The 25,870-nt window shown below is 34.8% G+C and overlaps 2 protein-coding genes and 1 long non-coding RNA gene across 3 annotated transcripts; all 3 read right to left on the bottom strand.

Moving 5' to 3' along the window:
* Window positions 1–6,839: 6,839 nt before the first annotated feature.
* On the bottom strand, window positions 6,840–8,446 carry LOC150033121 (uncharacterized). Its single transcript, XR_016524162.1, has 3 exons — window positions 8,260–8,446; window positions 7,783–8,157; window positions 6,840–7,673 (listed from the first exon to the last, which is right to left on the bottom strand). It is a non-coding gene; the product is annotated as an uncharacterized LOC150033121 (long non-coding RNA).
* A 263-nt stretch (window positions 8,447–8,709) lies between these two features.
* Window positions 8,710–9,719, bottom strand: LOC120088704 (zinc finger protein ZAT11-like). Its single transcript, XM_039046127.2, has one exon. It carries the CDS (start codon window positions 9,307–9,309, stop codon window positions 8,833–8,835), a length of 477 nt encoding a protein of 158 aa, XP_038902055.2. The 5' UTR covers window positions 9,310–9,719; the 3' UTR covers window positions 8,710–8,832.
* A 3,634-nt stretch (window positions 9,720–13,353) lies between these two features.
* LOC150033120 (secreted RxLR effector protein 161-like) lies at window positions 13,354–14,636 on the bottom strand. The gene is made up of 5 exons (XM_090306287.1): window positions 14,522–14,636; window positions 14,228–14,335; window positions 14,144–14,148; window positions 13,631–14,069; window positions 13,354–13,385 (listed from the first exon to the last, which is right to left on the bottom strand). Exons 1-5 carry the CDS (start codon window positions 14,634–14,636, stop codon window positions 13,354–13,356), a joined length of 699 nt encoding a protein of 232 aa, XP_090162413.1.
* Window positions 14,637–25,870: the final 11,234 nt, after the last annotated feature.

The following is a 25,870-nucleotide window of genomic DNA, read 5'->3' as shown; positions in this document are numbered from 1 at the left end:
TATTAATTATAATATTTTTCCTCTACTAGATATAAATCATATTTATATCCAATTTCCTTCAAATTAATGTATTTCGTACATAAATCATATTTAATTAACTCGTTCAACTATATCATATATAATGGAACTCCCTCTTGTCAATTTGAACATTTCAAATTGACCCAAAAACTGACTCTCAACTTGTATCTAAGCTACCAAGGGGACCTTATGAACCTATGGCTCAAAGCTCCAACGGTACGTGAATAGCTGATTAAACTCTTTAATAACGATATCCACCATCCATTAACCGTCAGGCATTCCACTAAAGATAGACAGTTGAACTTTTCTTGCCATAGATATATTTCTATGTCCATTGGATATAACTAATCATCAGTACGATGACCCTTCATAGATGCTTGTAATTACAGCAGGCTAATTTACCGTTTTGCCCTTGTAATTACATCTTCCTCTTTAAGTACCACTAATCCCTTTAATGAACAATACAACATAGTTCTACTATGTGTGAGTACCTCTCAGGCCATAAGAAGATGTGTGGTGCCACATCGTTCAAGCCTTAGAATCAACCCTTAAGGGAGTTATCTATCTACTTACCCCTACCTCGGGGAAGGAGTGAATTTCATCTTGTGAAGCTGAGTTCCCAGCTCCCAAGTCAGACGAATCTCCAAAATAGTAGGTTTAAGTTGGTGTTTTGGCCACTCGCATCCATGCAAATCAAAGGATCGCCCTCAATTGCAGATGTTCCCAACTTACTTAGGATTGAGGTCATGTTACCTATGGTCATCCTAGTGAAATGAAGTTTCAGTTATGAACGGTGTTATATAACGAGACGTTAACACTTCGCGGTCAGGTCTTATACAAAGTATTTGTACTAGGACGCCCCCGTTCGCATGTCCCCTACACGAATTATCAGGATCAGACCATTTGTGACAAGTCACAACATTTGTGGCCATTCCACAAAGCGAGCCGCATCCATAGCGTTACCAGGATAAGGTTTCCCTACTATATCCATATACTACAGACCATTTTTGTTATCACTCAAAACATGATCCACTTGTATGCCACCACATACATGTTTGAGTCATATACAGATAACCAGAGATTTTATATTTATTGGTTTGTGGTAAAATCTAAATGTGCAAAGTCAAGTAGTGAAGTAAATATCATTTATATTATACATCACAAGTGTTCGTACAAAGTTGTTTACAAACTACTGGACACAAGACTTTAGGGCACAAACCCCAACATATGAGATATGACAAATGGATGTCAAGACTGCTTTTCTGAATGGCAATCTTGAAGAGACCATTTACGTGGTACAACCCGAGGGATTCATAGTCCAAGGTCAAGAGCAAAAGGTTTGCAAGCTGAATCGGTCTATTTATGGACTAAAACAGGCATCTGGATCTTGGAATATAAGGTTTGATACTGCGATCAAATCTTATGGCTTTAATCAGAACATTGATAAGTCTTATGTCTACAAGAAGATCATTAACAGTTCAATAGTTTTCCTAGTGTTATATGTAGATGATATCCTACTCATTAAGAATGACATAGGCTTACTGACTACAGTTAAGAACTAGATAGTGACCCAATTCTAAATGACAGATTTGGGAGAGGCTCAATTTGTTCTTGGTATTCAGATCTTGGGATTGAAAGAACAAAATGCTAGCACTGTCTCAGACATCGTATATTGACAAGATGTTGATCAAATATTCGATGCAGAACTCTAAGAGGGGCCTTTTGCCTTTCAGGCATGGAATTACTTTGTCTAAGGAACAGTGTCCTAAGACACCTCAAGAGGTTGAGGAAATGAGACGAGTCCCCTATGCATCTGCCATGGATAGTTTGATGTATGCAATGTTATGTGCTAGACCTGACATTTGCTATGCAATAGGGATAGTTAGTAGATATCAGTCTAATCTAGGATATGATCACTGGACAACCGTCAAGAACGTCCTCAAGTATCTATGGAGAACGAGGGACTACATGCTTGTGTATGGTTCTAAGGATTTGATCTTTACAGGATACACAGACTCTAATTTTCAGACTGATAGGGATTCTCGGAAATTCACTTCAGGATTAGTGTTCATTCTTAACAGAGGAGATGTAGTATGACGAAGCACCAAGCAGGGTGCATCACGGACTTTACCATGGAAGCCGAGTATGTAGCGACTTGTGAAGCTGCTAAGAAGATCGTTTGGCTCAGGAAATTCCTGACTAATCTGGAAGTTGTTCTAGACACATCAAAGCCCATCACACTTTATTGTGATAAAAGTGGTGTTGTGGCGAATTCTCGTGAGCCTCAGAGTCATAAACGCGGCAAGCACATTGAGTGGAAATACCATCTCATCCGAGAGATTTTCCATCGAGGAGATGTGATTTTCACGAAGATAACTTCAGAGCACAACATTGTTGGTCTGTTTATGAAAACCCTTACGGCTACAGTGTTTGAGGGTCACCTACAAAGTATGGGTCTATGGGACAAACCACGGTTGGACTAGGGCAAACGGGAGATTTTATAATGGGCATGTTGTGCCCTAGTTTGATGTTTTGTGTACTTGTAATTTGATTATTTTGTACACTCCACTAACTTTAGGACAAGTGGGAGATTGTTAAGGTTGATGCCCTAAATCTCGTAGGGTTCTATAGTTTGTAAACCTTGTATGAACAAGCATTTCTATGATTAATAATATATGATATTTTATTCACTTTGTCTATGAAATATACGATATTTAACCACAAACTAATAAAATAGCATCCAAAGTTATCGTTATAACTTAAACATGTATGTGGAGACATACAGGCGGATCATGTTTAAGTGATAACCTCAACAAGCCTACCATTTTGAGGATTCGTCTGATTGGGGAGTTGGGAACTCAGCTACACAAGATGGATTTCACTCCTTCCCCGAAGTAGAGGCAAGTAGATAAATTGCTCCCTTAAGGGCTAATTCCGGGTCTTGAACAAAGTGGTACCACACCCTCTCTTGCTAGAGAGTGGTTTAGTCATAGTGGAACTATGATCTATTATTCATTAGATGGATCAGTAGTACTTAAGGATTTAGATATAACTACAGGGGAAAAACAGTAATTTGGCTTAGCTGTACTTACGAGCAATTTGTGAAGGATCATCGTACTGTTGATTGGTTATATCTAATGGACACAAAAATATATCTATAGTGCGAAGAGTGCAGTTGTCGATCTTTAGTGACGTGCCCGACAGCTAACGGATGGTGGATAATGTGATTAAAGAGTTTAATTAGTTATTCACGTACCGTTGGAGCTTCAAGCTACAGGTCCATAAGGTTTTCTTGGTAGCTCAAAGGATTTAGTTGAGAATCAATTTTTTGGTTAATTTGAAATGTTCAAATTAATAAGAGGGAATTTAATTATATTTGATTCAATTATATATGATATAATTGATCTAATGTAATTGATACATTATCTTTAATTGGATGAACAAATATTTGAATATGATTCAAATATATTTTCTATGAATAAGATTCATAATTGTTAAATTTAATATAAATATGATTTATACTAAATGCCATAAAATAGAGGAAAAGAACTATGGTTTATATATTGTATATGATACAATATTAAAACTATAGGTTATAAATATAATATGATAAGTTGGTTATCATATTTATTTATATTATTAATTATTTGATAATTAATTCCCTTTTTCTCTCTAACCACCCTTAGTGAGAAGTTAATTAGTTTTGTTGTAAAATGGGATATATGAAATATGATTTTATTATTCCAAGGACAAAAGTTACACGATAGAGATCTACTACATGATTTGGTTGAGAGCCTATGCGATAGACTCGATTCACTAAACGATCAAGAGACTTATTTATGCGATAGACTGTTGTCTTCCTCGATCGTCTTCCTCCTCCAACTCCAAAACATGCTCTAACCAAAATAGCCAGAGTCCACCACTTCTAGGTTCTCACATCAAGAATACCAAGGTAACTAAGTGGTAGTATCCTCTTTTGGTTCGAGAGTTGCGTTGCTGTTTGCTGCTATTTGGAGTGTTCGTGCTGTTCGAAGCATTCATGGAAGTACGAGGGATTTACTTGAAGAAAAGTTCTTCAAAGATATAATCTCTTAAACCTTGTTTCTTATTTATAAAGCATGTTGTAAGTTAGTTAAAGTACATAATCTCTGTATTTACTGTAAATGTTTGCATTCAATCGAAATGGGATTTGGATGATCCGCTTCCACTCAAATATTCTCTGTTAAAAGAGATCCTTCAGGAGATGAATAGGTCAAGCATCGATGAAGCCAGTCAGGTTAGCATCATACTAGAATCTTTACCTGAAAGTTTCATGCATTTTCGTAGCAATCCGTTTACAAAGACCCTCATGGCTACGGTGTTTAAGGGTCACCTGCAGGGTATGGGTCTATGGGACAGGCCGCGTCTAAACTAGGGCAAGTGGAAGATTTGTACTGGGCGTGTGTTATGCCCTAGTTTTGTACTTTGTATTTTGATTATATTGTACACCCCACCACTTTAGGTCAAGTGAGAGATTGTTGAGGTCGATGCTCTAAATCTCGTAGGGTCCTATAGTTTGTAAAAATTTCCGAACAAACTCATTATGTATTTAATAAAATATATGATATTTTATTCATTGTCTATAAAATATATGATATTTTAGTTGCATTAACCATAAACCAATAAATTAAAATCCAAGATTATCTTCGTAACTTACACATGTATGTAGAGACATATAAGTAGATCATGTTTAAGTGATAACCTAAATGGTCTGTAGTAAATGGATGAGGTTGGGTATCTTATCCTGGTGATACTACGAATATGGTTCGCTTTGTAGGTGTTACAATTGTTGTAAAATGCTATAAATGATCTGATCTTGATCATTCATGTATAGACATACGAGGGAATATATTCTATATAAAGAAGTTTGTATAAGACCGTACCACGAAATGTTTAGTCTCATTATATAACGCCATTCATAATAGAGACTTACATTTCACTAGAATGACGATAGGTAACATGACTTGAATCCTGAGTGAGTTGTAAACTTCCTGCCTATGAGGACAGTCCTTTGATTTGTATGGGTAAGAGTGGCCAGATCACCAACTCAACAAGCCTACCATTTTGGGACTTCATCTGATTGAAGAGCTGGGAACATAGCTACACAAGATAGAATTTACTCTTTCTCCGAGGCAAGGATAAGTAGATAAATTGCTTTCTTAAGGGTTGATTCCAGGTCTTGAACAATATGGTACCATACCTTCTCCTGACCCGAGAGGGGTTTAGTCATAGTTGAACTATGATCTATTGTGCATTATAGGGATTAGTGGTACTTAAGGAGTTAGATGTAACTACAAGGGAAAACGGTAATTTGGCCTAGTTGTACTTACGAGAAATTTGTAAAGGGTCATCGTACTGTTGATTGGTTATATCCAATAGACACAAAAATATATCTGAAGTGCGAAGAGTGCAGCTGTCGGTCTTTAGTGGAGTGGCCGACAGTTAACGGGATGGTGAATAATGTAATTAAAGAGTTTAATTAATTATTCATGTACCATCGGAGCTTCAAGCTGCAGGTCCGTGAGGTCCCCTTGGTAACTCAATATGATTAGTTGAGAATCAGTTTTTGGATTAATTTGAATTGTTCAAATTAATAGAGGGATTTAATTATATATGGTATAATTAAGTTGATTCAATTACATGTGATATAATTATCATAATATATTTGATACATTATAGCTTAATGGGAGGAAATAAATATTTGAATGGGATTCAAATATAGTTTCTATGAATTGGATTCATAGTTGTTAAATTTAATATAAATAAGATTTGTATTAAATGCCATATAAAAGAGAAAAGAAACTGTAGCTTATATTGTATGTGATACAATATTAAAACTATATTTTATATGCTATATTTGATATAACATATAATTTAATATATATATATATATGATAAGTTAGTTACCATATATTTATATTATTATTATTTTAATAATAAGGAAGGGAGTTAACTCTCATTCTCTTCTTTTCTCTCCACCCACGTAAGTGGGTGGTGGTTATATTTGGCATGTAGAAAAGAAATCTTTCTTCTTCTTCTTGAAAAAGGATAATCGAAATTGAGAACAAACGGCAGAATAGTTCTATGATTTTGAGTCTTTGAGAGAGTTCTCTAGCCTTCCTTCTAAACATTAAGTTTTCCCTCAAAAACCAAAATAGCCAGAGCCCACCACTCCTGGGTTTTCACCCTGAGAATACAAAGGTAACATTTGTGGTAGTGTTCGGTTTTGTTCAAGATTAATCTTGAAGAAAGTCTTCAAGTTATTCATGATCTGTTCGAGGGAAAACGTGAAGAAAGGTCTTCAAATGTGAGGTTTCTTGAAACCCTTTTTTAAGCATACTGTAATTTAGAATTAAATGCATATCTTGCTACTTGTTTGCTATAAAATTTTATATTCAATAAAAATAGAATTTGGTCAATCTGTTTCCACTCAAGGTTCTCTCCCGTTAGAGTTCCTTCAAGATTTACATTCACATTACTCGTATAGGTTTTTAAAATTAATTTTAAAGTTCAAGCTAGAGGATTATTTGTTGTCACTCCTTCCTGATCCGACTCACCTGCCTTTGAAGCTAGACTACCTTTCTCGAAATAGAATAGAGGAATCCCCCCGATTTGAATATACGAGCTTGACAAGTTTTAAAATATTCTTAGAATTTAAGTTTTGATGCATTAATATCTATATAATATAATGTATTGTTCTTATTATCAATACTTTTGTAGAGTTAATTCACAATTAATATGGAGAGATATTATAAAAGAAAAACAACGATAGAGGCATCGTCTTAAAAAAGAAAAATGTTTTGAATTCTGATCAATCTTATACAAAAATAAATCTAGAAGAACTACCTGTAGATCTTGGTCTAAGATATCATGAATGCAATGAATTTAGTCAATATTTGTAAAGAAATACTGTAGAAAATTTGAGAATTTGATAATTCGTCGTTAATGATCTTGCCCTTAGTGAGGGACGGATCATTTAACCTTGGGGTCGGATCATCTTACCCTTAGTGAGGGTTGGATCATCTAACCTTTTCAAATCAACTCACCCTTAAAGAAGGTTGGATCATCTTACTCTTAGTGAGGGTCGGGTCATCCTCCCTTAGGGAGAATCAGATCATCTTACCCTTAGTGGGGAACGGATCATCTAACCCTGAGGATCGGATCATCTTGCCTTTAATCATGGTTGGGTTATCCTCCTCTGGAGAGGTTTGGAGCATCTTACCTAGTGAAGGCTAGATCATTTGACCCTATTGAATTGTCTCACCCTTAAAGAAGGTATAAGCGTGATAAAGCATCGATGGATCTTCGGTCGTAAGCATGGTAAAGCATCGATGGAACTTCAGATATCAACTTAATGAAGCATCGACGGGGCTTCGGACATTAACTTGGTTAAGTATCGACGAATACTTCGCACTTGGGCTTGACGAAGAATCGACGGATCCTCCACATTTGAACTTGACAAAGCATCGACGAATCCTCCACATTTGATTTTGACGAAGCATCAATGAATCCTCTGTATTTGAGCTTGACGAAGCATCGATGAATCTTCTGCATTTGAGCTTGATGAAGCATCGATGAATCCGCTGCATTTGAGCTTGATGAAGCATCGACGAATCCTACGCATTTAAGATTGACAAAGCATCAGGGAATCCTTCGCATTTAAGCTTGACAAAGCATCGATGAATCCTCTGCATTTAAGCTTGACGAAGTATCGACAAATCTTACGCATTTGAGATTGACGAAGCATCAGTGAATCCTTCGCATTTAAGCTTGACGAAGCATCGACGAACCCTCCACATTTGAGCTTGACGAAGCATCGATGAATCCTCCACATTTTAGCTTAACAAAGCATCGACAAATCCTCTGCATTTGAGCTTAACGAAGCATTAACGAATCCTCTGTATTTGAGTTTGACGAAGCTCGACGAATCCTTCGCATTTAAGCTTAACGAAGCATTAATGAATCCTCCACATTTGAGCTTGATGAAGCATTGACGGATTCTCTGCACTTAAGCTTAATGAAGCATCGGTGAATCCTTCGCATTTGACCTTGACAAAGCATCAATGAATCCTCCACATTCTATTGGCTTTGATCTGCAACCTAAAGATTCCGTCGATTTCAAACTCAATGCGTTAGCGGCTTTAATCTCCGTATTTTATTGGCTTCAATCTAGTAGTTGTGATGAAGCAAAGGAAATTGAACCTGGTATTGCATATAAGGCAAAGTTCGGTAGACCGGACGCGGAGCATGAAGCAAAGCAAGGTAGACCGGACTTAATTGGTAGTGGAGGGAGTTAGGCAGTTCGGACTTAATCTCGCAAATGAGGCGAAGCCAGGAAGACCGCACTTGATCTCACAGATGAAAAAGAGCAATGCAGACCATACTTGACCTTACATATGAAGTGGACTTAATCTTACAAATAGCAAAATATTATATATCTATGATAGATAGAGTGTATATCCAGACACATAGTCTAACACTATCTATAACAATCTATTATTATAATATTTTATTATTAATTATAAATATTTTTAGTAATTTTATCATTTAAAATAATTTTCAATAGAAGTATTTTCTAACACTTTTATCTACGCTAAAATGAAACTATAGATTTCATGTGAATATGAAACCGAGCAAAATTGTATAACCATATTGCAAGAGAAAAAAATGAAGTCTGATTTAAAACAAACAAACAAAAAAAATGAAGTCTCTGTGTATAGTCATCATCATTATCGTAGAGAAATTAAATATTTTATACAAAAAAAATTAGAAAAATTATGTCAAGCAACCGACCGGCGGAGCCATCAACTGCAAGCGAACGAGATCATTCTCCAACGGCGTGAGATTCAAATCCAATCCAACGCCTCCTCCAACACCGGCATCGCAATCGGAGTCATCGGACACGGGCTGAGCAATCGCCGAACGATCATCAACAGGCGGGGGAGAAGAATTCCGATGCCGTCGCATGTGACCGCCAAGAGCCTGTCCAACAGGAAACTCAACTCCACAAATAGAGCACTCATGAACCTTTGTCTTAATCTGATTATTATGAAAAACATCACCGGACGACGGCGACAATTTCGGCTTCCGATGCGAAGCTCTGTGGCCACCGAGAGCTTGAAACGAGGAAAATTCACGATTACAAGTTTTGCAGGCAAAAACTCGGGGGCGAAACTCCGGCACGGAGGAAGAAATCGAGAAATCGGCCATTTGTAATGGGTGAATTGAAGATTCAAGTCTGAATCGCTTCATGATCAGATGGAAGAATGAAATTGAATGGAGAGTGGATATGGAAACTGGAGAAAATTTGCGTATATATATATAGATAAAGACAATGTCGGCAAAATGTCTTTGGGATTAAGAAATTTGAAGGTGTGGACTGAGGATGCGGCGGAGAGAGGATTAAGGTGAGCGCGTAAGATGAAGAAGCAGAATTAGGCCGGAAAGTGCTGCGACGGTTCTCATTCTGATTCTGTTGACAGCAATTTTCATTTTTTATTAAATTGTTTTTTTTTTTTGGACTTTTCTTACTCAAAGCGCGTCGCTACCAAAAAAAAAGGAAACACCCCAAGTACACTAAACCTATGATATATTAAAAAATAACTATGAAATGTTTCTATCTTTGGCAACTACCACCTTTCTGAAATTTCGTTAAAATTTCATTGAAATAATTTTTCTCTACTCATCTCAACCTAGATTGACAATCGAGATTTGAATTAAAAAAATGAATTTCTTCATAATTGTTTTAGACTTTTTTGTTGAAATATCGAGCACTATTAACACAAGATGCTACTGATTTTACCCAATCGTATACCATATATTATATCTTTATTAAATTCGGTTATCTTTATCAAATTGTATATCAAATTTTTGTAATTTTTCGAATATGTTGTGAACCTTTCGTTCCACACTTACCTTAATTTCTAAATTTCCAAATGATTTATCAATTATGTTTTAAAATGTTGGAAAAGATCAAATTTTACAAGGAAAAAGTAAGATTTGAGAAATATATTGAATCTTAGATTTCACCAAAAAAAAAGCATACTCGATGTAATTTGTGTCACATTTCATAGAGAAACGCCTAAAAACAATCTATAAAATTAAAAAAGAAAAAAGTTAATTTTTTTAATCGAAATCTCTGTATAAATAGTTTGATCAAATTACAAATTTGTTTTTTTTTTTTTTGAAGATTTAAATGTATGGTTTTTATTAAGGGTATAAAATGGTTGGAGTTTCTGATTTACAAGTCCACCAGGCCACTCAGTTCACTAGAGAATACTTAAAAAAGATAATTTGAATGGTTCAAATTAATTTGAGAAAACTATATTTGTGATTAATATATAATTAATTATGGATATGATCTATAATTAAATTGGAGAGTAATATTTGAATAAGATTTAAATTAATTCAAGTAAATTAAATTTAAAAAGAATTAATTAATAAAGAGTTTTTGCACATGATAATTAAATATACACATTGAATTGGGATTAATTATTGTACAAATTAAAATTAAATAAATGTTATTTAATTGAATTAATTAATTAAATAAATATCATTTAATTAAATTGGCTAATTAATTAAATAAATGTTACTTGATTAACTATAGAAAAAATAATATATTGGGAAAGAGTTTGATCATTCTCTATATAAAGACCTCCCCATGGCCTTTTATAAATGCACTGAATACACAATCTTCATTGCAGAGAAACTTTGATAATACATAACTCCCTAGTGTTATTGTGCAAAATTTTCTCTGAGTCTCTCTACTCTCCAAAACCTTATTCTCCTCTCTCTCTTCGAGAATAACGAAGTAACTCCCGTTGTAGTGTTCAAGATCGTTCAAGGAGTTCTTTGTGATCAAGATCATTAGGAGATCCATTCGTTAGAACCTTGGAGAGGATTGTTCGTGACACTTGGGAATCTACAAAGGTAAGAATCGTTCTATCCCTTTCTCCAATAGCATGCTAATTTATGTGTTTATTCATTTAGTTTAGTATAACGATTTTGTTTATTGTGAAAAGCGAATCGCGAGATGCAAGGCGAGAAACGCTTCCATTGCGGGATCCGATACCTTATTGGTATCAGAGCCAATTCCTTGCATCTTCGTTCTTCGTAGTTTTCAAAACAAAATCATTTAAAGGTGGGTTTCATATCCTGTATTATAAATGTTTGAATGTTGGTTTGCAAGATTGGATGTTTTCGATTTTGGCCCTAGATTACTTTTAAATTTGATTAAATTGTAAGGATCCGTTGTATTTTTGGGCAATTTAGTTTATGCTTCGAGTCTGTAAGTCCATGTCGATCGATAGAACAACGGATGCTGAAGAGATCGAGATCAAACGGAGGTGTTCGGCACAAGTTCGGATTCGAAAACAAGGAGGAAAGCAGCAATCTGCTGCTTAGTGTTGCAACGCTACAAGGCAGAGGCGAAGCACTACAGTCACAACCTTGCAACATTGCCCAATGTTTGCCTACAGTGTTGCAACGCTACGAGGATTGACGGAGTGATGCGACGCGCACGGGACGTCTCAACGGCTGGTTCTTTAACCTAAATTTCCTTTGTAATTTTATTTTTATATTAATTAATTAAATTAATCAATAGTTATATTAATTTGATCGATTAATTTTTGCATTATGGTGCCAAAATCAGTTCAATTTTTGCTATTTTATTTAATTATGCATTGGACGTATGTTTTATTTATTTTTTTAATTCATATTACATATTGTATGTCATATAGATTAAAAAATAACCCACCTTAGGATAAACATATATATGCATCATGATTGAATATAAAAAGTTATATTTTATAGATGCATGATTGAATTAACATGCTCATGCAACATAATATAAGAGTTATGTTAGTGATGTATGATTAACCTACGCATGTCCATGCATCATACTATACATTAAAATTGTTCTAATAAATAGTGGAATGATGTGTGTGAATGCTTGATGTATTTATAAATCTAATATTTCATTAATTTATAAAGAGTTATAGTATTAATGAGATTGATTAAAATCTATAATCTAGATTGCATGCAAACATAGGTCAATTTTTTTTAATTGTTTAAAATTGATCTCTATTATTTATGGGATTAGGAATAGGTTATTTTTTTAAATTTGTTTTAACAAGATTAAAATTAATTTTAATAAAAGATTAAATTTATAAAATAATTGTTCATAAGGGACCTTTGTCTGAGGAAGGTTCCATTTATGAGGGGTATTTAAGCTATTGGAAACAAAACACCTCTACCTAGGAATCGACTTGGAAGGTGAATTGGACAAATGTTTTATAAGAATGCAATAAATTATTGATTTTATTAAAAGAGTTTGATAAAGAAAATTAAAATATTTTTGAATTATTCAATATAAGTATTATATTGAGCAAATTTAAAGGACTTAGAAAAAATTCATTAGTCGGGGTTTTAACTAAGTATAATATAATCCTATTAAAATATTAGAATACTTTAGTGGAAGGAAGTTGGTATATATGATATATCAAATTTTAGTTCTCACATCCCTAAGAGTTCACACCGTGAGATTCATGCTCGACTTCATGTTGCCCTAAGAGCAACCTCCCTTCGGAGAGTGTTTGCATGGGTCAATGACAAAATGAATGGGGAAAGTATTCATAGTAAGTGGGAGAGGGACGCGTGTCAACGTATCCCACGATCTCCTCCATTAGGTTGCACCGTGAGATTCCTATGGTCTACTTGCGTGTCGTTCTAGAGCGATCATCTTTCGGAGGGCCTCATCATAGGGGTCGGAACAATGTAAACTTCAGCAATGGATAGGGTTTTTTAGTGTTGCGTAAACAACAATTAAATAATACAAAAAGGAATGTAGAGATAGAGAAGATCGACACACAGATATACGTGGTTCACTAACAGTGTGTTAGCTACGTCCACGGGCAGAGGGAGAACAATATTATTTGAGAGAATGTCTTTCAGAAAATTACATCAAAACGGCGTCTCTAGGGTTAGAGAATTTATATAGCGCACTACTCTAAACCCTAGGGTCAAAATCGTAAATAACTACAAATAAATAAATATGTTGAATACGAAATCTGAATAGGTTTCAAGGTGTTGCCATCGAACCCCCACCAGGGCGCGCCGCCCCTAGACCCTGGCTCGCTAACCGGGTAGTGAGACCCCCGTACTTGGTTGTTCGAAGCGCCAACAAACAGATTCAAGAAATTTCAACAAATCTCCACCTTGACTTGAATTCTCTCCCAGATAACAGATGTACCAAATGCAACATAAATCAATATCGCCAAACGTACCTAGACTTCTCCCTCATGCCTCAAAGTGTCCCACAAAGGGGACCACTAACAATTCAAAACATTCAGCAAGTCCAAACAATATTGGAACTTGCCTTGTGGAACCGGTTTGGTGAACATATCAGTAGGGTTATCAGCAGTACTAATTTTCATCACTTTAACTTTCTGCTCACCTCTTAAGAAGTGATATCTTACATCTATGTGCTTAGTTCTTTCATGATGAACTTGATCCTTAGCTGGCCATATTGCACTCAAACTATCACAATATACAATAGCTTGGTCATGATGCAAACCAAGATCACCAACTAACTCTCTCAACCATATTCCCTCTTTAGCAGCTTCTGTCAAAGCTATGTACTCTGCTTCAGTAGTAAACAAAGTAATTATAGGCTGTAAGATTGTCTTCCAACTAACAATAGGACCACCTAGAGTGAACACATAACCAGTCATAGACCTCCTACAGTCAACATCTCCAGCATAGTCAGAATCAGAATAACCAGTCATCAAACACTCTGTGTAATTTCCATAAACAAGGCCAACATCAGATGTACCTCTAAGGTAACAAAAAATCTTTTTAATGGCTTGCCAATGCTCCTTCCCAGGTTGACCCATGAACCTGCTGACACTAACAGCATGGGCAAGATCAGGCCTAGTACAGACCATAGCATACATCAAACTTCCCACTGCACTAGTATAAGGAACTCGAGATATGTACTCCTTCTCAGCTTCAGACTATGGTGAAAGCACAGATGAAAAACGAGCATTTACAACACTAGGAGTATCTATAGGCTTAGTTGATGACATACCAAACCTGGACAATATTTTCTGAATATATCCTTTCTAGGATAAAAAGAGCTTATTCTTATCTTTGTCCCTATAAATCTCCATACCCAGAATTTTCTGAGCAGCACCCAAATCCTTAATATCAAACTCAGCACTGAGAAGATTTTTCAATTTCAGAATATCAGACTTGGACTTTGCAGCTATGAGCATATCATCTACATATAAAAGTAGATAAATCATCGAACCATCATCAGGTTTGTTGTGATATACACAACAATCATACGAACTCCTGTTATAACCAAGTTCAATCATAGAGCTGTCAAATTGTTTGTACCACTGCCTTGAAGACTACTTTAACCCATACAAAGATTTCTTCAACTTGCAAACATAATCTTCTTTACCTGGATACTGGAACCCATCTAGTTGGGTCATACAAATCTCTTCCTCCAACTCTCCATGTAAGAAAGCTGTCTTCACATCTAGTTGTTCAAGTTCCAAATTTTGATGTGCTACCATAGCTAGTAACTGATAGAAGTATGTTTGATTACTGGTGAGAAGATCTCAGTATAATCAACTCCTTCTCTTTGTGTGAACCCTCTAGCAACAACTCGAGCTTTATATTTAATGCCCTCTGAAGGTGATATTCCCTTCTTTTTCTTGAAGACCCATTTACAAGTGACAATTTTTCTCTCCTTAGATCGTCTAACTAATTCCTAAGTTTGATTTTTGTCAAGAGATTCCATCTCATCCCCCATAGCAGCAAGCCATTTAGCAGACTCACCACATGACACAACTTCTATATAGGTGGATGGCTCATGAGGATCCACCTCTTCAGCAACCTGCAACGCAAAAGTAACCATATCTTCAAAACCATACCTCATAGAAGGTCCAACACTAACTCTTCTAGCTCTATCACGAGCTATGCTCGGTTGATCTACTCATGATCTAGAATTCTCATGTAAATCAACATCTGACGTTCTAGGCACATTAATTTTTGGTTACACATTAGTTTCTGTAGTAACGTGTTGATCGTCTCCACCTTGATGTTGTAATTCATTCACAACTAAAGTGAATTGCATCTCCACCTGTTTATCAACACTACTACTTTCTCCCACATCAGTAGATGTCACAAAAGACTTTACAGTTGAGTTAAGCATTGAATTTTCATCAAATATCACAGTCCTAGTAAGTATGACTCTATTCTCAGAAGGTGACCAGACTCTATATCCCTTAACTCCATCCCCAAAACCCACAAATATCCCCTTTTTAGCTCTCGGTTCTAATTTACCCTCATTAACATGATACTAGACAGTACAACCAAAAACTTTTAATAAAGAATAATCTGCAGGCTTACTAGACCACACCTCGTAAGGTGTTTTACAATCAATAGCTGTGTAAGGTCCACGATTGATCAAATAACATGATGTATATACTACTTCTGCCCAAAACTTTCTAACCAACCCTGCATTAGAGAGCATGCATCTTGCTCTCTCCAATAATGTCTGATTCATACGTTCTGCAACCCCATTTTGTTGTGGAGTATTCCTAACAGTGTGATGCGAACAATCCCCTCAGCTTTACAGAATTCATTATATTCAGATCCATAGAATGACAGTTCGCAGCCTTTTGATCTTCTCCCCAGTTTGATTTTCAATCAATATCTTCCACTGCTTGAAATTCTTGAAGGCTTCACTTTTATGTTTCATCATAAAAACCCAAGTCATTCTTGAGTAATCATCAATTATCGACAAAAAAAATACCCATTGCCTCCAATAGATTCAAATTTGGAAGGTCCCCAACAGTCTGAATGAATATAATCAAGTGTCCCTTTTGTACGATGAACACCTCTTGGAGACTTGCTACGATGGAGCTTCTCAAATACATAATATTCACAAAATTCAAAATCCTGCACCTTGTGCCCACAAAGAAGATCTCTTTTTAACCGAATTTGCATCCTTTTTTCACTCATATGACCAAGTCTCATATGCCATAACTTAGTCAAATCATCCTTGTGAACGACCGACGATGCAACAATAGCATAACCTGTTATCATGGAACCTAATAGAAAATACAGTGTTCCATGCTTTATGCCTTTCAGAACTACCTCAGAACCCTTATAGACATACATCACTCCACCTTTACATTCAAAATTATGTCAGAACAATAACATATTAGTATTGTACACTATTTTTCTTTTAAATTCGGAATCTGCCAGCAAAAGATTCAAAAAAAATATTTCGATTGTGATTTAAACAAGCACGAAAATCAAAGCTTATTATAGTTGTAAGAAAGATTGAGACTCACTGCCTAACCCTTGCTATTGAATACACTAAAGGATATCAAACTCTTCTTCATTAGTGGAACATGCCTAACCTCTTTTAAAGTGTAGAAGGCACCATTATGTGTTCGTATCTTGACTGAGCCGATTCCAACTATCTTGCACACAGCACCATTAGCCATGCTAATATTCCCTCCATCTATTTGTTGATAGGTTGAGAACCATTCTCTATTTGGGCACATATGATAAGATGTCACAGAATTAAGAACCCACACATAGGGTTGGAAAAAAAATCCGCGGAGACCAGCCCCGTTCGGGTCGGGGATTCCTCGGTTTATCCAGGGATGGGGGTCAAACCGGGGAATTTATTTGGGGATGGGGCGGGGACGGGGATGGGGACAGTATCCCCTCTCTGACCCCGACCCCGAATTTACACACACACACACACACACATATATATATATATTTATTTATTTATTTATAAAGTTATTATAAATATATATAAAAAGATCCAAAATGAAAAAGCCCAAAAGCCCACAATTAAAAAAAATAGCCCAAAAATATTTTTCTGTCCTCTTTCCTTTTTCTAAAATATTAAATATTTACTTTTGGGTTTTGGCTTTCTTTTTACTACTGCTACGATAAGGACAACCCCCTAAAAATCAAAATCCCTAATTCCTCCTAAATCTAAAATCAAGTAACAACAGCCGGTAGCCCCGCCCCAACCTCCCTCTATGTTTGCTTCGTCCGCTCTCGGCTCCACCAGCATCCACTTCCAACCGAGTGTCCCGTCTAAGTCTAGCTGATTAACACTTCGAGTTCGAGCACCGTCCAGCCAGCTGACTCGCCGAAACACAAACACTCTCGTCCAACTGATTAACGTTAACCACCAGCGTCCCTCTAGCTGAGCTTATTGCTCCCGTCCGACATCCAGTTGATAAACATTCAACGTCGAGCCTACTAACTCGCTGAAACACTTATGTGTTTTCTCAACTCAACCTCAACCATTTCAGGTAAACATTCAACGTCGTCCGTGTTGTTCTTTTTATATATTTTGACTGTTCTAACTTCTATTTTTCTTTTGAAAAAAAAAAAAAACAGATTTTTGCTATTTCGAGAGGCGAGATCTATCCGTTCAACTTTCAAGACTTTAAAGTTCAAGTCGGTGTCGGTAAAAATTTCCTTTCGTTTTGTTTGGTCGTTTGATATTTTTGAAAATTATGCTTGAAATTAGTGAATAATATGTTTGAGAAATATGTTTATGTATGTTTGATATTTGAATGTTTTGAATTTTAGGTTTGAATATGTTTGAAAAATATGTTCGTGTATATTTGATATTTGAATGTTTTGAATTTTAGGCTTAATATGTTTGGAAAATATGTTTGTGTATGTTTGAAATTTGAATGCTTTCAATTTTGAGGTTGAACTGTTGAATGCTTTGAATATGTTTGAATGCTTTGAAAATGAAGTCCAAGTCTGAAGAGGGGTTTTTAAATTAAATGTTTGAATGCTTTGAATAGGTTGAAAACAATGTCTTCATCACCTTCTACAAATAAAGATTCTTCAAATCCAATTCCAAGTCCAATACCAGATCCAACCCTAGATTCAATCCAAAATTCAACCCCAAATTTAACTCCATGCTTATCAAATGATGATAATTTGAATGTTGATAATTGTATTATTCTTGATGAGGATATTGAAAAAGGAACTTTAAAGAGGAGATTGACATCGGTTGTTTGGAACCATTTTAAGAAACAAAAAATAGATGAAGTAGATAAGGCGATTTGTAATTACTGCAAACGAAAATTAGGGGGTGAAAGTAAAAATGGAACCAAACATTTGCATGATCATATTAAGATATGTCTATATAAAGGACAAAAGGGCATACAATAATCCCTATTGAATCCTAATAGAGAGAGAAACAATACATTGAGTTTATATAACTTCGATCGGGAAACTGCCAAAAAAACATTAGCTAGGATGATAATAAGACATGAATATCCTCTCTCAATGGTTGAACATGAAGATTTTAGGGAATTTTGTAATGTCATCCAACCATTATTTAACATGGTGTCAAGAAACAAAATAAAGGAGATTTTGAAACTTTATGAGACTGAAAAGTTGAAAATCATGGCATTGTTGAATGAGATCAAAGGAAAGATTGCCCTGACAACGGACATGTGGACTTCCAACCACCAAACAAAAGGTTATATGGCTGTCACTGCTCATTTTGTTGATGATAGTTGGGTTTTGCAAAACAAAATAATCAGGTTTATATATATCCCTTCTCCACACACTTCTGAGATGCTTCATGAAGAAATAATGGAATGTCTGTTAGATTGAAATATTGATCGAAAATTGTCATCAGTAACTGTAGATAATTGTAGTACCAATGACTCTATGATTAATATGCTTGTTGATGGTTTGTGTGGAAACTTAATATTGGATGAGAGTTTCTTTCATATGCAGTATTGTGCTCATATTCTGAAATTGATTTGTGAAAGATGGGTTGGCAGTAATAGGAGATGGGATCGAAAGAGTACATAATAGTGTGTCTTTTTGGGTGCATACACAACAAAAGAAAAAGAAATTTGAGGAAACTGGTCGACAGTTGAATGTTTATGATGGTCAGATGTTGAGTCTTGATTGTTGTACTAGGTGGAATTCCATCTATTTTATGTTAGCCACTGCATTAAAGTACAAAGCTGTTTTTTATCTATTAAAATAACGAAAACCAAATTACTAGTGTTTGCCTTTGGATCAAGATTGGGTATTAGCAAAAGAAATATGTGAGAAACTGAAAATATTTCATCACATAACTGAAATATTTTCTGGATCCAAATATTCTATTGCTAATCTTCTTTTCCCAAAAATTAATAAATTGAAATTGGCTATTTCTAAGTGGACTAATTCTGGCATTCAAGAGATCAGAGACATGGCTTCAAATATGATGTTAAAGTTTGATAAGTATTGGAAGATAATTCATGGGGTAATGTCCATAGTTGCAGTTTTAGATCCACGTTACAAATTAAAATTGATTGAGTTTTACTTCCCTAGAATTTATGGAGATGATTTTTTTCTTGAAGTGGAAAGGATTAAAAAAATTTGTTCAGATTTGGAAATAGAATATTAGTTGAAGTATGAAGGTGAAAGTGATGATTATCATGCTAGAAATTTGGATGGAACCACACAGAATATCGAATTTGATGATTTTAATGATTATGACTTGTTTGTATTAAATTCCAATAATATGAATCAGAAGCAATAGTTTGATGCATATGTGGATGAACCTGTCTTACCTCGAACATCTGATTTTGAAATTTTGAGTTGGTGGAAATTGAATGGTGTCAAGTATCCAATTTTACAAGAAATTACAAGAGACATATTAGACATCCTGTTATCTAGTGTTGCATCAGAGTCTGCTTTTAGTACCTGTGGTATGATTGTAAGCCCACATTGTAATAAACTTCATCCAAAGATGATAGAGGCTTTGATGTGCGCTCAAAATTGGATTGCAACTGAAGTTTTGACAGGTTAGTTTGTTTATTTTGTTTTACATCTTTCTATCATTTAATATATTAATAAATATTTTCATTTATTACAAATATTTGACAATGTAAGGTACAAGCACGGGAAAAGAAATGGTTACACATTTAGCAACTGTTTTGGAAGATGTAGACGATTCTGATGAAAATGGCGTGGTGACTAAGATAAGGATTAACATTATTTCGTGGTCTATTTTTTTTGTGACATTATTTTTTTATTACATTTTAAATGTAGGAATGAATACAATTAAGGATGGGATGATGCCAAGAAAGGTGAAAGATTTGATTGTGAAGTTATTGAAGAGAAAAGGACGAGTTTTATTGAATTTTAAGTTGTATACTTATTTGAATGTATAAGACGTTTGCCTTTAATTGACTTTCTTATTCAAACTTTATTGAATTTTAAGTTGTAAAATTATTTAATGGATTTGTTAACTTTTAAATTGTCAATTAAAATAGTCTTTTTTTTTTTCATTTGTTCTACATTAGTCAAATTTCAAATAAAATCACTTGAAAACGAGGAATTCGATAAACCTTTTTAATAGATTTTTCGTGGACTAATCAAATTTTAACTAAAAAAAATGAAAAATCCCCACAAAGAATCCCCACAGAGAATCCCCGTGAGAAATGGGGAATGGGGCCCTGCGGGGACCCCGTTTCCCCGACGGGGAATCCCCGCCCCCGTCCCCGCCTTCAAAAGGTGAGGATGAGGGCGGGGATAGGGGACATTTTCCCCTATGGGGCCGGGGATGGGGGACGCCCCCTCGCCCCGTCTCGGCCTCGTTGCCAACCCTACCCACACATCATCAAAATGTGACTGTTCATTCACAACTAAAGCTAGATCTCCTTCAGAATCGATCTCGACTTCTTCAGAATCAATCTCAACTTGTGCAACAGAGGTGGATGTTTCCCTTTTGTCACTCTTTTCCTTATTTTCCTGATTCCTTTTTATCTTAGAATATTCAGTTTTTGAATGACCATTTTCTTTACAGTAGTTATAAATATCATCTAATCTAGAACCCTTTGACTTTGAAGACCTTTTATTCTGGTCTGCTTACCAGAATTCCTATGTCTTTTTCTTCCTGTAACAGCTAACCCAGATGCCTGACTTTTTGTAACTAAATTTCCTGCATTCTGAGGTCCTCTCTCATAAGCAACGTGGACTTTGTATCTTCTAAGGCCTGAGTTTCTTTCCCTCCAATATATGAGTCAACGAAAGTCTCATAAGACGGCGGCAAAGATGTCAACGGAGTTAGGGCAGCATCCTCATCATCAACCTTAACCTCTACATTACGCAAATCTAATAAAATTTTATTTAATTGATTGAGATGGTCTCATAGAGACGTACCTTCCTGCATACGTAGATGATACAAACGTTTTTTCAGAAATAACTTATAGGTTAAAGATTTCGTCATGTAAAGACTTTCCAACTTCAACCGAAGACCAGCGGAAGTTTCTTCATCTGTGACCTCGATGATGACGTCATCAACCAAACATAGTATGATCGTCGAATGAGCCTGCTTCTCAAGAGTCTGCCACTCTTCGTCATCCACGGCAGCCTTCTTTGACTTACCCGTCAGCGGCGCCCACAACCCCTGCTGCTTTAGCAAGGATTGCATCTTGATCTGCCATAAACCAAAACTATTCCTCCCGGTAAATTTGTCAATCTTTACGTTCACGCCAGACATCTTCAATTGTCGAACAAATGTAGAATTTCGAAAAAACCCTAACAAGACTCTGATACCAGTTTGTTGTGAAATGACAATTAAAGAACACAAAAAGGAATATAGAGATAGAGAAGATTGACACACAGATATACGTGGTTCACTAATAGTGTGTTAGCTATGGTATCAACAGGGTTAATCTTAAATAGTTGTCTTTTCCTTCGGTAACCTGTTTAATCGTACCTCTGGGATCCGAAAATGAAAGGATTACATTTATGGGATGAATTAAGTTAGTTAATGAATCCTTGATCGAAATAATGGTACCTAAAAACTACAGGAATAAGAGTTATTCTGGTATTAGTAATTGGCTGAAATTGTCTTAATTTAGATGAGGAGTGGATGATCACCTTTCGGTGGCTATTGCTCTAAGCCTCTGAAGTATCATTGCAAAAGCTGAAATCAATAGTTTCATTAGGGTTCTTTGATTAAATATGTTTTTGCTAAATTGATTGGATAATTAAGTAATGGGTTATGATAAAGATAACCTAATAAGGTCAATTGATTGTTATATATTTCAGCATGTCTTTCACAATCACATTTTTGCTTAAAAATGAGAAATTAACTGGTGAAAACTAAGGGATGTGAAAATCTAACTTGAATACGATTTCTGGTTATTGATGATCTGCAGTTTGTCTTGACGGAGGAATGTCCTCCAGTTTCTACTCGAAATGTATCTTGAGTGTTGAAGGATGCTTATGACTGTTTGACGAAGCCCAATGACAAGGCTCAAGTCTACATCTTGGAAAGTCTATCTGACGTTCTTACCAAGAAGTATGAGGCCTTAATGACTACATGTCAGATCGTGAAGTCCCTCTAGGAGATGTTTGGACAACCGTCCACTCAGACCTGACACGAGGCCCCCAAGTACATTTACAATGTCTGCATGAAAGAGAGCCAATCAGTGAGAGAACATGTTCTCGACTTGATGATCTATTTCAATGTCGCCGAAATGAATGGTGTGATCATAGACGAGCAGAGTCAGGTGTCATTTATTTTGGAATCTCTTCCAATGAGTTTTCTTCAATTCTGTAGGAATGCGATAATGAACAAAATATAGTACAATCTGACTACCCTTTTGAACGAGTTGTAGATTTTTCAGTCTCTTGTGAAAGATAAAGGATTAATAGAAGGAAAGGCAAAGACAAGGGTAAAGCTTAGGCTGGCAAGGGCAAATACTTCTACTGTAATGTGGATAGTCATTGGAAACACAATTGCCCCAAGTACCTTGTTGTAAGAAGAAAGAGAAGGAAGGTAAAATATGATTTATTAGTCCTGAAAACTTGTTTAGTGGCAAATGACCATGATGTCTGTATTCATGAGCCACTAATCATGTTTGTTCTTTTTTACAAGGAATTAGTTCCCTTTAGTAGCTAGAAAAGTGTGAAATGACGCTCAAGATTGGAACGGGAGTCATTTCAGCTAACTTGCTGATATTGGTCTATATTCATAGATACAAAAAACATATATGAGAAAAGTGCAGTTGTGGGTCTTTAGTGGAGTGTACCCACAGTTAACGAATATTGATTAGCTTGGTTAATGAGTTTGACCAATTAATCTCATATTGTTGGAGCTTTTGATCTACAAGTCCACCAAGTCCCCTCATTAGCTCACTAGAGGATACTTAAAAGGGATAATTTGAATTGTTCAAATTAATTTGAGGAAGTTATATATGTGATTAATATATAATTAATTATGGATATGATCTGTAATTAAATTGGAGAGTAATATTTCAATAAGATTCAAATTAATTCAGTGAATTAGATTCACAAAGAATTAATTAATAGAGATATGTATATGATAATTAAATATATACATTAAATTGGATTTAATTATTGTGCAAATTAAAATTAAATAAGTGTTATTTAATTGAATAATTAATTAAATAAATGTTAATTAATTATATAAAAAGAAAATATATTGGAAAAGACTTGGTCCTTAGACCTTCCCATGGCCATTTGTGAATGCACTTAGTACACAATTCTCATTGTTGAGAAATTATGACAATACATGACTTTTCTACCAAGCTAACTCTTGTAGTAGAGCTAACTCTCGTAGTAGTATTTGAGATTGCTCAAGGAGTTGTTCGTGATCAAGACCGTTTGAGATCAATTCGTTGGAACCTTGGAGAGGATTGTTCATGACACTTGAAGAATCTACAAGTGAATGTACAAAGATAGCAATCTCTTTAACTCTTTTTCCAATAGCGTGTTTATTCATTTAGTTTAATATAACGATTTTGTTTATTGTAAAAATTGAATTGTAGAATGTAAGGCATTCTCACAAGAGATGCTTCGAGATTCGATCCCTTCACCATGAACCATCATACACAAATCTATGGGATTTCTCCGTTGTCGCGCTGTGGCACCATAGATCCAACCTCGTGTGGGTGTTGTTTGTTGATTAAAAATTATTTAATAATAAAAAAAAAGGCATTTATCTCCTTAGATCATGGGTTTGAGATTCTCTCTTTCTCTCTCATTCTATTTCAAACTTTTCCTCTTTGAAAAAATATTATCTCACTCTTTCCAATAACCACGCTTCCTATTTTTTCTCCAATCTCATAAACATGTTTTGCAATCTGCCCCATTTTCCAACGCTTCTTTATTCTCTCTCCTTTTCACCAAATTAAAATCAAATCCAACGGGTGAGTCTCTTCCAATCGGTTCGGTTAAGTCATTCTGGTTCTATTCGACCGGTTGATTCAAGTTAGGCCAATTTGGTTCCCTTTTTAGATCTTTCAAAATCTTTGTTCTAATCTCTGGTTTTCTGTCTCCAATCCAAACGTTCTTTCTGGATTTTAGCCTAGATCTGTTGATTTTATTTGAAAGATTTATTTCACAAATTGTTTCCTACTCAAAACGTCTTTTAATGTTCAAGGACGTTCATTCCTCTTTTCAGGATGTTCATATATATATATTCAGTAATATATAAATTTAACGGTTTTTAAACTTTCAAAATGTTTAATAAATTTCCAAACTTTTAAATTTTCTATCTAATAAGTCTTTAAACTTCAAAAAAATATCTAATAAATTCTTGAACATTTACTTGTATTCAATAGATCAAGCCTTATTTTATTATCATTTTGTTTTTGCTTCTGTTTTTCAAACATAAGCTTTTATCGGTGTATTATTATTGCTTTAATACCGGCTTGCTAAACGAGTTTTGTTTGAAAAAACAAGTGGTTTTTGAAGGGTTTTTTTTTTTTAAAAAAAAAAAAATTTGCTTAGAATTTCAATATGTTTTAAAGGAAGCGGAGATTTTATCAAAAAAAATTGAGTAGAAACAAGCATAATTTTTAAAAACAAGATATCAAAAATAAAATGGTTATGAAAAAGTGCCTAAATTTTTTCAATTTTGTATTTAATAGGTCTTTAGCCTATTCAACATATTTTGTTTTAACTCACATATTTACCAAACATAGAATTGAAATTTAAGAATTTTATTAGACACAAAATTTGAGTTTATACTTAATAGATCAATTATCGATTATTTTTTTAAAAAATCAAATATATTATGCATCTATTAGATATAGATTTGAAAATTTAACTACATATAAACATAAAAACTTAAGTTTAAGAGCTTATAAGATACAAAATTAAAAATTTATTGATCAAATAAATACAAACCAAAAAGTTGAAGGACTAATTTGTAATCTAATTAAAAAGTTTTTTTTTCCTTTTTTTTTTTTTTTGGTTGAAACCTTCAACCTTGTTATGTAACTTACTAAGTACGCTGGACTTATATAGAGTGGAAATTGGTTGACCAGTTGACACGTTCTTTTGCAAGGGACTTTGGAAATTTACTTGAATATTCATGATTCGTGTAAAATACAACAATCCCAAAAAGCTCTTATATGCTAATTAAATTACATGTTAAATTATCATGTTACTTTCTAAATTTTCAAGTCGTGTAGTTTTTAGATTTTAAATTATTTCAATAAAAGATATCGAAAAAAATCTTTCCTAACGCTAATTGCACCGTTGGCGCGATCGTCAGAAAAGCCTCATCTCGATATGCAAAAAAAAAAAAAAGAAAAAAAAAAAACTCATTTATCAATAAACCCAAATTTTGCCAACGCTAATCAAACTAACTAGCGATCATACTTAACCTACATAAGGTCCACATCTCTAGTAGAATATTAAGTAATTTAAGTTAAATTGAAAACTTTATCAAAAAGAGAAATGTCTAAGGAACAATATATAG

The sequence above is a fragment of the Benincasa hispida genome, chromosome 10 (assembly GCF_027475165.1).
Source record: "Benincasa hispida cultivar pf3 chromosome 10, pf3_genome.v1.1, whole genome shotgun sequence".
Classification (NCBI taxonomy): domain Eukaryota; kingdom Viridiplantae; phylum Streptophyta; class Magnoliopsida; order Cucurbitales; family Cucurbitaceae; genus Benincasa; species Benincasa hispida.
The sequence above is the reverse complement of the archived record's forward strand: the minus strand, read 5'-3'. Positions and strand labels throughout refer to the sequence as shown.